This window comes from Peromyscus maniculatus, chromosome 6 (assembly GCF_049852395.1).
Source record: "Peromyscus maniculatus bairdii isolate BWxNUB_F1_BW_parent chromosome 6, HU_Pman_BW_mat_3.1, whole genome shotgun sequence".
NCBI classification, from domain to species: Eukaryota; Metazoa; Chordata; class Mammalia; order Rodentia; family Cricetidae; genus Peromyscus; species Peromyscus maniculatus.
The window spans coordinates 41,313,509-41,325,794 of NC_134857.1; the positions used below are offsets into that span (position 1 = coordinate 41,313,509).

The 12,286-nt window shown below is 44.1% G+C and overlaps 1 protein-coding gene across 1 annotated transcript in view; it reads right to left on the reverse strand.

The window, feature by feature from the left end:
* Mindy4b (MINDY family member 4B) overlaps positions 1 to 11,631 on the reverse strand; it is a 35,751-nt gene extending 24,120 nt beyond the window's left edge. The window contains exons 1-4 of the mRNA XM_076573765.1: positions 11,525 to 11,631; positions 11,265 to 11,298; positions 9,391 to 9,558; positions 1,027 to 1,146 (exon numbers count right to left, since the gene is read on the reverse strand). Coding sequence (XP_076429880.1) covers positions 1,027 to 1,146; positions 9,391 to 9,558; positions 11,265 to 11,298; positions 11,525 to 11,631 — 429 coding nt within the window. The remainder of the gene's footprint in view (positions 1 to 1,026; positions 1,147 to 9,390; positions 9,559 to 11,264; positions 11,299 to 11,524) is intronic.
* Between the last annotated feature and the right edge of the window lie 655 nt (positions 11,632 to 12,286).

Genomic DNA, 12,286 nt, shown 5'->3' on the forward strand with positions numbered 1-12,286 from the left:
GAAATTTAGGTGTGACTAATGACTTCTGACATGGATCACTGCATTTCGGGCAAGCCAGAAAGTTTCTAGATTTCCTTCTGCCTTGTAAATCTTTCTGGGGGCTTGAAATTTGGAGAGAAGCCGCATAATGTTATATTTTAAAGACAGCAGGCGAGAGACCTTGGTGAGCTGGAGCCAAGGTGCCCCATGTCAGGTAACAGACAGAGACACGCCATGCAGACAGCGCTCATGTGGAGAGGAGAGAGGGAGGAAGGGAGGGGAAGGGAGGGGGAGGAAGGGAGGAGGGGGGTCGAGGAGAGAAGAAGAGAAGAAGAGAGAAGGCAGTGAGGTGTGGGAGCCCATTCTCGGGTTCCTCGTGGCTTTACCCAGCAGGTCCACATGGAGGATGATTAGGACCACGGGCCTGAGTGCAGGTGTCTGAGATGGTCTGCACTTGGCTGTGCTGGGGGAGGAGGTCTTTTGCTCCACCCCTTGGCGTCTCTATAAAAACCCCGGGGCAGAGACAGTTGGGGCCCATTGGAATAGGTTCATGGCCCTGTCGAGGCTATCCTTTATTTTCTATCTGTTTATTTCCGCAAGATTCTCCGCAATAAATCCTTCTATCTAATATTTCCTGCTGCTCGCACTCAAGAAAACTCTGGGGAACTGTAGGGTTGGTGGGTAAACGCCTCACAGTGAGGCCCCACCTTTTATGAGGGGACTTCACGCATGTGCAGAGAGACCATGTAGCAATGAGTGCTTGAGGTTGTCAGGACCCAGAGCCGGCCAAGGCACTGCCTGTATATTGGCCAGGTCCTCAAGGGGCAGGTCTGAATGCTAACAGAGAAGGCTTGGAGGAATAAAGAGATGCTGACTTGGTTAGAGCCTAAGAAATATTTAGTAACATTAAAAAGTCTTTTATCCTTTATAGTTACACATTAATTTCTACATTTGATTATAATGACACATGCACCCATAAAGAAGCATAGACCAGCAAGATGGGATTAGGAACCGGAAATGACTGAGCCAGCTGTCGCCAGCTGTCACCTTTTCTACTTGTAAAGCAAAAGCCAGATCGGAGAAGGGACGGTGAAACTTGAAATGTGCCCTCCTCCAGTCTCTGCCCAGGACATCGACGGTATTTCCAAAGAGACTTCTTTGCAACATCTGAAAAACGAGGACAAAAGAACAGCCGAAGTAAATGATTCAGCCAAAGGTAATTGGTCTTGGACACAGCCCTCTTGGTGAAGTCATCCTTGTTCTCATCCATGTGCAGATTCACCTCAGACTTGAGGTCCAGTTTTCATTGGGTAAAGTCCTGGGCAGAACTTTCACATCAGGTTTTCCTAAGCCACTGTCCTGGGAATTTAGTATGTCTGGTTGTGTCTCTGTGTGTCATTTCCTGTCAGCCAGCTCTAGCATGTGGTCCAGCACAGGCCACTGCTCTGTTCTCTGCCTCTTGCCCCATTATCTGACTCTGTAATGTCTATTTTTCCCATCACTGAGATCTCCTCTCTTGATCTAGGGGAGGGGATGAAACGGGCAGGACCCCATATTCCTGTCCTTAGTACAATAGTAAGTGATTTCAATGATAGTCACCAAGAAACCTTGGCTATTTTCCTGGATACTTTATAGTACACTGAGATCTGTGAGGGACTTTCCAGAAAACAAAAAATAAGTTGCTATTAAAACCCATGAAGAAAAGGGGAGGGGTCCATTTTGTAGTCACTGTGACAAACTATCATTTTGACTCCTGGGTCCAGGAGGTTTGATCATATCTGTTTATCTGTTTAATCCCATATTTGTGGGGGAGAGACATGACAGAGCAGAACAGGAAGTGTGGACAGGGGAATGTTGGAGGTTGGCTCTTTCCTATTTACCCTCTTACTCTGTCAGGGCCTCCAGCACATGAGATAGTGTCATTCACATTCAGGAAAGGTCTTTCATCACAATATATTCTCTGAGGAAGCCCTCACAGGCATATTGCAAGGTCTACCTCAGTCTCTTAGGTGATTCTAAATTGAGTCATATTGATTATGAAAATTAACTATCTCACTATTCATATTCAAAAGCTTAACAGTCACAGCATGTACATGTACATGGCATGAAATTTAATTACATTAGGAGCCTAACACTCCAAAACTATGCATAGGCTACAATATGTGACATTCCATAGGATGGTAAAAGTGCCATGAAATAAAAAAGGGAGGAAAGAATATTGAAGTTGCATTACTCAGAAAGGCTTTGTGGCAGAGGCCGGATTTGAACTAGGCTGGTAAATGCATGTGTTCAGAATTTTATGTGTTCCAAGCACGGGACTAAGTTTGGAGCAAGTTAGAATGACTATACTGATTTAATTCTGGGTGTAGGTACTGTTACTTGGCGTGATCTGTAAATACCTGGGAGGCAAGCCTGTGAGAGATCATATCAATTGTGTTAACCGAGGCAAGAATGCCCACTAAAAGTGGCTGGGATCCTGGGCTGTGTAAAGAGGAGAAAGTGAGCTGACCATGAGCAGTCATGCTTCTGCTTCCCAGTTTGGGGCAGGTTATGGCCAGCGGCTTCTACTCCTGATGTTTTGACTTCTGCACCACAATGTGCTGCCCTGGTGAGTGGAGACAAACCAGCCCTTTCTCCTTGAGGGGCTTCTGTCAGGGTTTGTTTGTTTGTTTGTTTGTTTTTAAATCACAGTCCATGCTTCCTGGCTGTTTTGCTCTGTCATGATGTCTTTACCATGCTGGAATAAAACTCTGATGCCATGAGCCAAACTTAATCAAGAAAACTTAATCAAAGACACTTAGCATCCTCCTTTTATCTAGATTGGGGAGCTGGAGGAAGAGAAGGGGGGCACTTGCAGTCACCAAGCTAACAGAAACAATGGGGTTGCACCCGTTCCTCTAATATGTCCCCCTCTTTGATTCTGCATGTGCCATCTTCATGCTTCCTTTTGTTTTTGTGTGAAGATCACTGCTCAATTAAAATTTTCATTAGATTAGGCTGCTTTTGGTAATCCAGTGAAGGCTTGTTGTAAAAGGATGCCTTTACCATTTCCTCTAGTGAAAAGCAAAATCACTATACCATCAAAGAAATACAATGGAAGTTGAACAGTGTTAAGGACTGTAGCTGGAGTGTGCTACTGTGTCTTGGCTCTGCATCATTACAGAGGGGGGAGGTTTCAAAGAGGAGTGGTATATACTGTCCTTTGCAGAGTCTGTCCCCCTGGCCTGCAGAGTAGGGAAGGGGATGACCTCCTCCAGGATGACAGCTTTGCAGGATATTATTGATGCCACATCCCTCGGAGCAGAGGTACTCATCCACACTCAGAGATAGAGTCTGAACAGAGAGAGGAAAATAGGCTCACATCAAAGGCATTCTGGATGGAGGGGTGAGACACTGGGAAGGGCAGGGGGTGGACACTGAGAATGGAAAGCACCTGTGGCCCGATCCCACAGGGCTTTAAATTTCATCCTGAGGTGTTTGGTGCCAGTTACAGAATATGAACAAACAGGCTGGTCCAGAGTTATGGCACCTTTTCCTAGCCTTGCACAGAGCAGGTCCCTTGGGTTTGCAGAAGAGTCAGGAGAAGCATGCCATGCCAGCCTTCCCCATGCCAGCCCCTGGGCTGGTTTCACAGCTGGAGGTGATTTCTGTGCATCTATGTGCCTACCTTCAAGGAAAGATTATCTTTATAAAGACTAGAAATGTGTACTTTTCCTTGGGAGCCAGAGCCGAGTAGTGTCTTAAAGAAAAACCCTCTAAGATGGTTCTCAGGGCAAGAAAAAAGTAGCAAACATGCCCAGCAGCTGCTCTTGGAGATACAGGACAGGGAGTATACTGTGGCAAAGAGGCCACTGGCCCACAGTGTGTGTGTGAGAGGCACCACAAACCAATAAGAAGTGTTTCCCCAGACACAGAGCTTAAATAGCCCAGAAGAAAGATTTTGATAAGCCTGCCTCCATCTTAGACTTGAAAGTAAAAACAAACTAGGCTCATTCCTGTTTGTGATTAAATCTCTATTTCTCAAAGATTGAGCTACGACCCACCTTAACTTTAACTACAAATTGTTCTGTTCTGCCTGTTCCAGGAATGTCAAGCATGTCTTTGTTTCAAAAGGTTGTTATGACCACCTGTTGTTATAACCACCTTGTCATGAATACCTCGTTATGACCACCTTGCAACCACGTCTTTCAGGGGGTTGTTATCACCAACTTGTTATGCTTGTGTTCTACTCCTGTGACCCCCCCCCACTTATTTGCCTGCCAACAACCCCATTTGGAAACCCCCTACTCCTGAACTATAAAAACCCCTATCTCATCCATGTCCAATGCTGATCTCTTGAATCTGCCTTTAGACAGAGGAAAAGAGCCTGTGTATACAATTTTTTAAAAAGCTTGCTTTAAGTAACCATTTGCTTTAATTAATTTGGCCATGGCTTGGGTCCGTGGTCTTTCTCCTCGAATCCGTGGGATTAACAGTTTCCAACCCAAGGACTGAGACGCTCCAACTGCCTCTGACCTCACTGACCATGGAAACGTTCCTGTTTCCGTATTGAGTAGTGGGACAGCTGCTCTCATCCTGTCCCACACCACTCGTTGAAGGGGAGGAAGGGGAAGGGGCATTGGGTACCATGAGTGATACGTAAATGCAGCATGTCGCCATCCACATGGAAACACCGCCCGCCCGCCAGTGTGCAGTTGTCTGTGCGGTGTGGAGGAAAGTCCCAACACAGATGGGAAGATACCAGCGGCTGGCAAGAAGAGGGAGGAGTGAATAGGAAAGGTTGGGACTAAGAAGGATCAAGATTCACTTTCAAGTTCAAACTGTCCATGAGCTCAGCCAGATTTCCTGTTGCTGTTGCTGGCTGCCACCCTCAACTTGGCATCACCTTTCAGTTGCACCTCTGGGGTACCCAGGAGCAGGGAGCTGGAGGCCCTCCTAGCCAGTGTGACAAAGATGACCTGACTTACTCGAATAATATTCATTTTCATATCAGATATAACTTATAATAAAATTAATCAGACACACCCTTAAGGATATTCATATGCTGTACTGCCTGGGAACTAGATAAATGGCTATAAAAGATGTCTATAATGGTTATTAGTACTCAACACAATAAAGCACAGTTTAGAGTGTTTCCGTCTTCACTTGCTAGTTTTCTAGTGTTTGTAACATGCACATTCAAACAGGTGCTCAATCATTCTCCCAGTATCCAATATCTGATTCAGTCAATCAATATCCTTACCTATTTGAAGGTGTATGTGTGGCACTTGTGTGAATGATGATCACTGTCATTGTCACAACCATCATCCGTCGTATGACACATGGAGTCAGGAGCGAGAGGACTTTGTTACAAATACAAGACTATTTACAAACATGTAGGCATGGGGTCAACCACAGTGGTTTGTACTTGTATGAGGTCTCAGGGCAAGTGATTTTGACAGGGCAAGACAGTGCAAAAATTTCTCCATCTTGTCTTCTTGCTGAGGCCATTTCAAGTTTAACTGGAATCTGACCTCCTTGCTGGAGAATCCCATGGGAAATTACCCATTCTAGTCTCGGAGCCCAAGGTCAGGATATCCTAGTTAACTTAGCCTTTTTTTTTTTTTTTTTTTTTTTTGTACAGAACTTCCTACAGATAACCACTCTTAGCTCCTGCAAACCTCCTTACCCCACCTCTGCAGCTGCCAAGCAAGATGCCAGGATGTAGGTTTTGTCTTCAAAACCCTGTGCTCTGGACACTCGGGGTAACACCTAGCTAGATCCTGGAATACCTGGGTGTGATCTTAACTGGCTCCAATAAGACTTTCAGTTGGCTGTAAACTTAAGTGTCTTAAGTGGTCATTTCAGGTGGGCTCCTCATAACACAGAGCGGGAGTCATAATGTATGACCTCTAGGTGGGAGGCAGTGGGGTCTTGAGCTAGGGAAAAGAGCATTCTCACCTTGCTTGACTTTCTTCTTTCCCTCCCTAGTCTCAGCTTAGGGATCCCCATTGCTAAAAACCCAGAAGAAGCCAGAGTAAAGGTTTCGCTATTGATAGGGCATGCCCCATTTATAGAAACCCTACAGTTCAGGTTCACGGGCAGAGAGCATGATGGAAGGTTCATAGCAGATTTCACTAATGAGTCCTAAGATGCATCAGAGGGATATGCAGAGGCAGAAAATCAAGAACCCCCTATCTATGAAGCAGACCTTATGCTGGTGCACCAGTCTCTGCCTTCTTACACCAAAGGACACACTTGCTATCCTCTAGCAGAGCCCAGTGCTGATCTCTTGTTATCATTTTTTTAACCATGAGATTTATAGAGAGTATTGCAGCTGTATCAGGGATTTGTTTATTGTTGCCAATAAGTGGTCACCAGAATGTGTTCGAAGCTGGGTGTGAGAGAAGGGTCTGGCCGTGGGAGAGGATGGGGATCTGGGACCACAAGGATGGAAGACTATTGGTCAGGACTGGGTAAGAGCCCGGTAGTCACAACTCTTTCTGTTTCATCAGGGGTTGTTGACTCATCTCATCCACCAAGCCTGCCATAGAAGTCAGGAAGGAAACAAACAAAAACCTCTAGTCTGAGACAAAAGGTGAGAAACAGGAGAGGTGAAATAGAGCAGGTGGGCAGGTTGCTGTAACCAACCCCCATTTCCTAGGGGGATTCCCAGCCAAGAGACAGCCTGTGCCCTGTCGGAAAGCATCATGCATCAAGAGCAGCAGAGCCACACAAAAGACATTCAGAGAGTGTTTTGACTCAGAGGCTCTGATAATTTGCCAGGTGGCTGCACTCCCGAAATGCTGATTAGAACTGGTCAAGCTTCCAAGACTCCTCCCTGGAACAGGCGCGTTCAGAATCCCAACTGTGGCCAAGTCCCAAGGTGTGTTTAATGAATGCTGCCCTTATTCAGAGGACACACTAGCATCTGGGCCACATAATGGGAATACATCCAAATTCATTTTTTTTAAAGAAAAATCAATTCTCTCTACTTCTGGGACTTCCTTAACACTCCATCAACTGTGTTTCCGCTGCACTGGTCTGAGTCTTTTGTTTTACAGCCTTTTCCAAAGGGAAAGAACTGCCTTGGGGAAGGTGGGAAGAGCTCCCTCGGCCTCTGTTTGTTTTTGCTAGTGAGAGGAGCTTCTAGATCTGCACCCTCCTGCCTCCCCAACACAAGGCTTCCAAACATCTGTGAGTGCTTTTTTTATTTTTAAAATGTGTGTGTGTGTTTTTAAAAATAGACAGTACATTGTGCGGCTCGAAAACCAGAGTACAAAATGTGTACTGTGAAAAAAAAGGATTCCTCCCATTTGTCTCCCTACCCCACCCCTGCCTTTGTGGCCTAGGAAGCCTTGCAGAATTTATCTCTTTATTTACAGGCAAATACCAATATAGAATCACAAATTTCTCTCTTTTTCACATAAAAGAGATGGTCTATTTTTTCACACATGTAAATTTTAAAATGATAATCCACATAGAAATTTCTTACAGATGCCAAGAACATTATCTTTATCTTATCAAGTAAAATGCATATACAAGCTGGGTGACCCTCATCCAGAATGTTTGGGATGTCATGGGTTTCAAATTTTGGAATATTATGTGTGTATACTCGTGTGTGTGTGTGTGTGTGTGTGTGTGTGTGTGTGGTGGTGGTGGTGGTGGTGGTAGGATACCTTGGGACCAGGGCTCAGTTATGAATTTGAATAGTTACAGTTTATATAAATCTTAAGCCTATCACACAAAGGCATTTGATAGGACATTTAGTGTGCCTGTTTTTTTACTGCAACATGAGGTCAGGTATGGGACTTTCCTCCTGTCACGTGAGTGCTCAAATCAGTTTTGGGCTTTGGAACATTTTAGGCACCAGGCGAATTTGCTGTAACTTCTGAACTATATCACAGTATGGGCTTCATAACCTCTGAGGCCTACAGCACTCCCAGGATTACCCACTACGGTCCATTCCTTAGAAAGAGAACAGCTTCCTGGAGATGTAACGCACAAGCTGAGACTCCATTTCAGGCTTCACAGCCAGCCATGAAGCAGAGCATCTTGGGTCTTATGAAAACTCTGCTCCTTGTCTGTTCTCCTGTGAGCCAGGGAGAGAAACAAGGGTGTGAGGGAGACGGATCTGCCTGTGAGAAAGCACACCCAACCTCAGTGCCCAAGAGGTGCAGTGAAGATTTTCCATGATGTTCTGTGTGGCATTTCCAGAAGATGTTTTAGTTCCTTGCTCACTGCTCTTAGTGGGCCCTGCCAGAGTGCACAAGGTGCAGCTTCAGGTATGTGGTGGGTCTGACCACACAGCACGTGCTCCTGTTCTTTGCCAAAATGCTTAGGCTGTTTTTGGTTGTCTTTGCAACTGTCCAGGTGCCCATGCCTTTGAAGGAAGTGCTTCTGCTAATGCTAATCCTTACCCTTTGAGGTTCCACAATGTGGCACAGACATTCAGAGGATGGGGAGAGTGTGGGGTGTTATCTTGGAGGCCACAATGTCAATATGATTTAAAGAATCCTATTGGAGGACAACCTAATCAGAGAGAGCTCTCACCCCAGCTGGCACTTTTCCAACTTAACCTCACCTCACTTACCAGCTTTCAGTTGTGTCTTTTGACCATGACAGAAGCTCCTTCGGACACCTGCATGGACCTTGCCTCCAACCCTGGCTTGTTTGGCACTATAGAGGGACTCTGTTTTTATTCCCTGGCTAAGCTTCTGCCAAAACCCTCACTTTCACGAGGGTCAAGACTTGAATTCAGTAAATAAATGTTCTCTGAGGCCAGAAGCTTCCAGGTCACCTTAGAACCTCGAATGTCAGTTTCTTTTTTTGCTTGTTTTGAGACATGGCCCCTCTGTGTAGTGTTGGCTATCCTGAACTCACTACGGAGACCAGGCTGGCCTCAGACTCACAGAGATCCTCCTGCCTCTGCCTCCTGAGTGCTGGGATTAAAGATGTGGGCTGCCATGCCTGGTCTGTCGAGTTCTTTTAAAGTCTATATATTAATTGATAGCTTCCCAAACTGTCTCCTTCTGAGATCAATGCCTTGTTCTAAGACCAGACCTAGCAAACTTTTCTCTCTCTCTCCCGCCTGTCCTTTTCACACATCTGTGGCACTCATCTGTCACTTAGAGGGCCTGTCCTAGTGCATGCTAATTCACAACCATTAGAATGTAGCTCTTGCCCTCCCTCAGAACTGTCAGACTGAGGAGGTAAAGAGACAGAGTCTGTGAGGAAAGGACAGTCACCACCAGTGTCCTTGACAAATACCATAAATAAGTCATTTTAATTATATACTCCTTTTACCAATAGCAGCCATCTGTGGTCTCATCTCAGTAATGCCCTTACGCGACAGGAGATCCAATTCCCCAGTGCTGTTGGCTGGGGGAAGATCGCGTTTCATTTCATGTTTAATTGACAAGCTATACTTACTGTGGCCATGGCTGGGGAGATGGGGAAACCACTCAGTTCTGAAGAGATGGTGGGGAGTTTGGGGAGAGAACAAAAACTACTGGATGGCAACTGTCCTTGTCCTTTGGGCCGAAGCATTCCAGATCCATCTCCAGTTTCCTCCGCACATGTATGGTTGCCATCGTGATTCTGTATGAAATGACACCCACAAGTACAAACAGCTAGTGAAGAGCCAGCTTTAAGTCTCCCAGTGCTCAGAAAGTGTTGTCTCCCTTTTAAAGATATCTAAAACTGTGATAAACAGTAGCAGAAGGGCTGGAAAGGTCCAATGTCTGTGTCAAGGGGGTTTCTCTTGTGCTTTATGGGACTGGGAAGGCGAAATGTAACTATGGAAACATAATTAATGCTATCAAGACCTTGACTTGAAATTATGTTTGGAGAAGAATGCAAATGTCACCATGTCTCATTTGGGGAGGACAACACTCTGTAAGTGCTGATGAGTCATCAGTCTAGGCCAGGTTATCCTTGTTACCTTGTTAACTGGACAAAGAATTGGGTTACCACCCCCTTTAATTCTTTCTGATTTTTATTCCCCCTCAAGGGACTGTGATACACCCATATCTCTTTAAAAAAAATCTATTTTTACACTTGCTGATTGATGCTTGTGGCATTTCTGTGTTAGTTAACATCAACTCTTTCAATGTACTCATTCCTTACCAGTGTTATGAAAACACCTTTCCGACCACGAAGGGCATGCCTTCTTAGTGTTTCTGTACTCCTCGAGGTGAGGATGCTTTCTTATCTCATGAACACAGCATCTGAATCACAGACAGTGATGGGCTGAGATGAATTTTGTAACCCAAATGGGAAATCGTCACATTCATACCAATGGGCTTACCCCTCCTCTGTCAAACCGTACCTGGAGATTTATTTCCTCTGTCCTTTCAAAAATCATCTTATCTTTGGAGTGTCCTATCTCCCCAGTGGTAACTATAAAAATTTAATATTTCCAGAACTAAAATAGAATCATTATCTCCCTGATTCTAATTTAGACTATGGCTAAGGGGGCTTTAGAAAAAAAATAAGGCTTTTGCTCACAAGTTACTCACAACAAGGAAAGTGCTTTAGCCATGTAGTTAAAATATTGACAATTCAATTGCTTGATCACATATATTAGTACCAGGAAAAGTCACCTTAACAGTTTGTGCTGTGTTGGTTCAGAGATTGAAGTACATCCTGAAATTCGAAGTCATTTACCTTCTTACGCTTTTAGGCTATACAGATACATCTTTCATTTTACATTGTATGAGAAACTGAAATAGCCTTTCAACACCCAAATATGCTTTTATTTCCATTATTTAAAAATGGCAAGGGAAAACAAGAAGCCAATAAAGATAATTATTTTTAAAACTACTTTTCTCTAGGCACATGACCACACTCAGTTTTCACAATGTAGCTTGATTTTTACAAGTGTAGGAACTTTCTATTCTAATATCACATTTCCTAAAATAATAGCAATATAGTGTACTTACTGATGAACAATGGCTCTTAAAAGTAGGAAGAGGCTGGGCAGTGGTGGTGCACCCCTTTAATCCCAGCACTTGGGAGGCAGAGGCAGGCAGATCTCTGTGAGTTCAAGACCAGCCTGGTCTACAGAGTGAGTTCCAGGACAGCCATAGCTACCTGTCCCACAAAACAAACAAACAAACAAACAAACAAGCAAAAAGGAGAAAGAAGTAGGGAAAGAAATTTATGAAGAAAAAAGTCTTCCCATGTTAAAGGGCAGTGCCTGAGTGACATTATGTGCATGGAGTAAATGCAAATCATGCTGTTTAATGTGACAGTTTGAAGAAGCCACTAGAGAAACCACACATTGGCTTTGAGAAAGTCATTACCTGAGGATTTGTGTTATTGGTTCCCAACCTGTAAGTGAAAGAGAAAACATCAGGTAAATTACTCAGTCCATTCAAACCTCACATCCTCACACCTCCCCAGACCCTGCCTTGCTAGGGAGTCTCTGTCAACAAATACATTTGTTGGAAGCATTTTAAATGTAAGTCTATAATGAAAATGTGTCACACAGTGAGCATAGGTGACAAACACCTAGAATCCTTATTTTGGAGATGTAAGACAACAATACCTTACCTATGATTCTTACCTGAAGATGCCTCTCCATTTGTCAAGAAATAAAATTTTCCTGGTAATTTCATTTAAATCCAACTCTAGAGGACTTTGTTCCTGGACTGAGATCTCTGTATCCATTTAGATAAAGTGAGGACTTGGAATAAAGAGGCTGTTTGGATGGGAAAAACAGCCTGACAGTGGAGAGGAGAGGTGTCTGGAACACAGCTCAGAGCTCAGGCCACACAAGTGCGGCTCTGAGCAGATTCCATTAAACTTTCATTAGAGGTGGAGTCCGTGTTCGTATTTTTGTCCACTGTATAGGTGCCATGAATATTTAATCCAAGATAGATTTATAAACAAAGGGATTTCAATTACCTGTATCAAATCATTGGAGATAATGTAGTTGATGAGAAACTATGCAGGTGTAATGTCATTGTTCCTTATGCTAGGGTATCTCCTGAAAAGAGTTTGTGGAGCAGAAATATGCAGACACTAGAATTGAAAACCACCATAATCACATAAAGGACAACATTAGCTAACAAACAGATATCTGGTGTAGAATTTAGTGGACAGAAATCAGGAGCAAATGCAGAGGGGCTATATAAAGGAGAAATCTAAAAGACCTATCTCTCCCTGTTGGCTGGATGCATTGTCCTTATAATAATTGGCATAATAAAAATGCATGCAGTTTGGCTGCTGATGCAAAGACAGGGATAAGGTACCAGCAAGTTTTATTCCCTCTTTTGACTACTGAGTGTTAAAACTGAATGTCTTTAGGAGATATTTTCTCTGT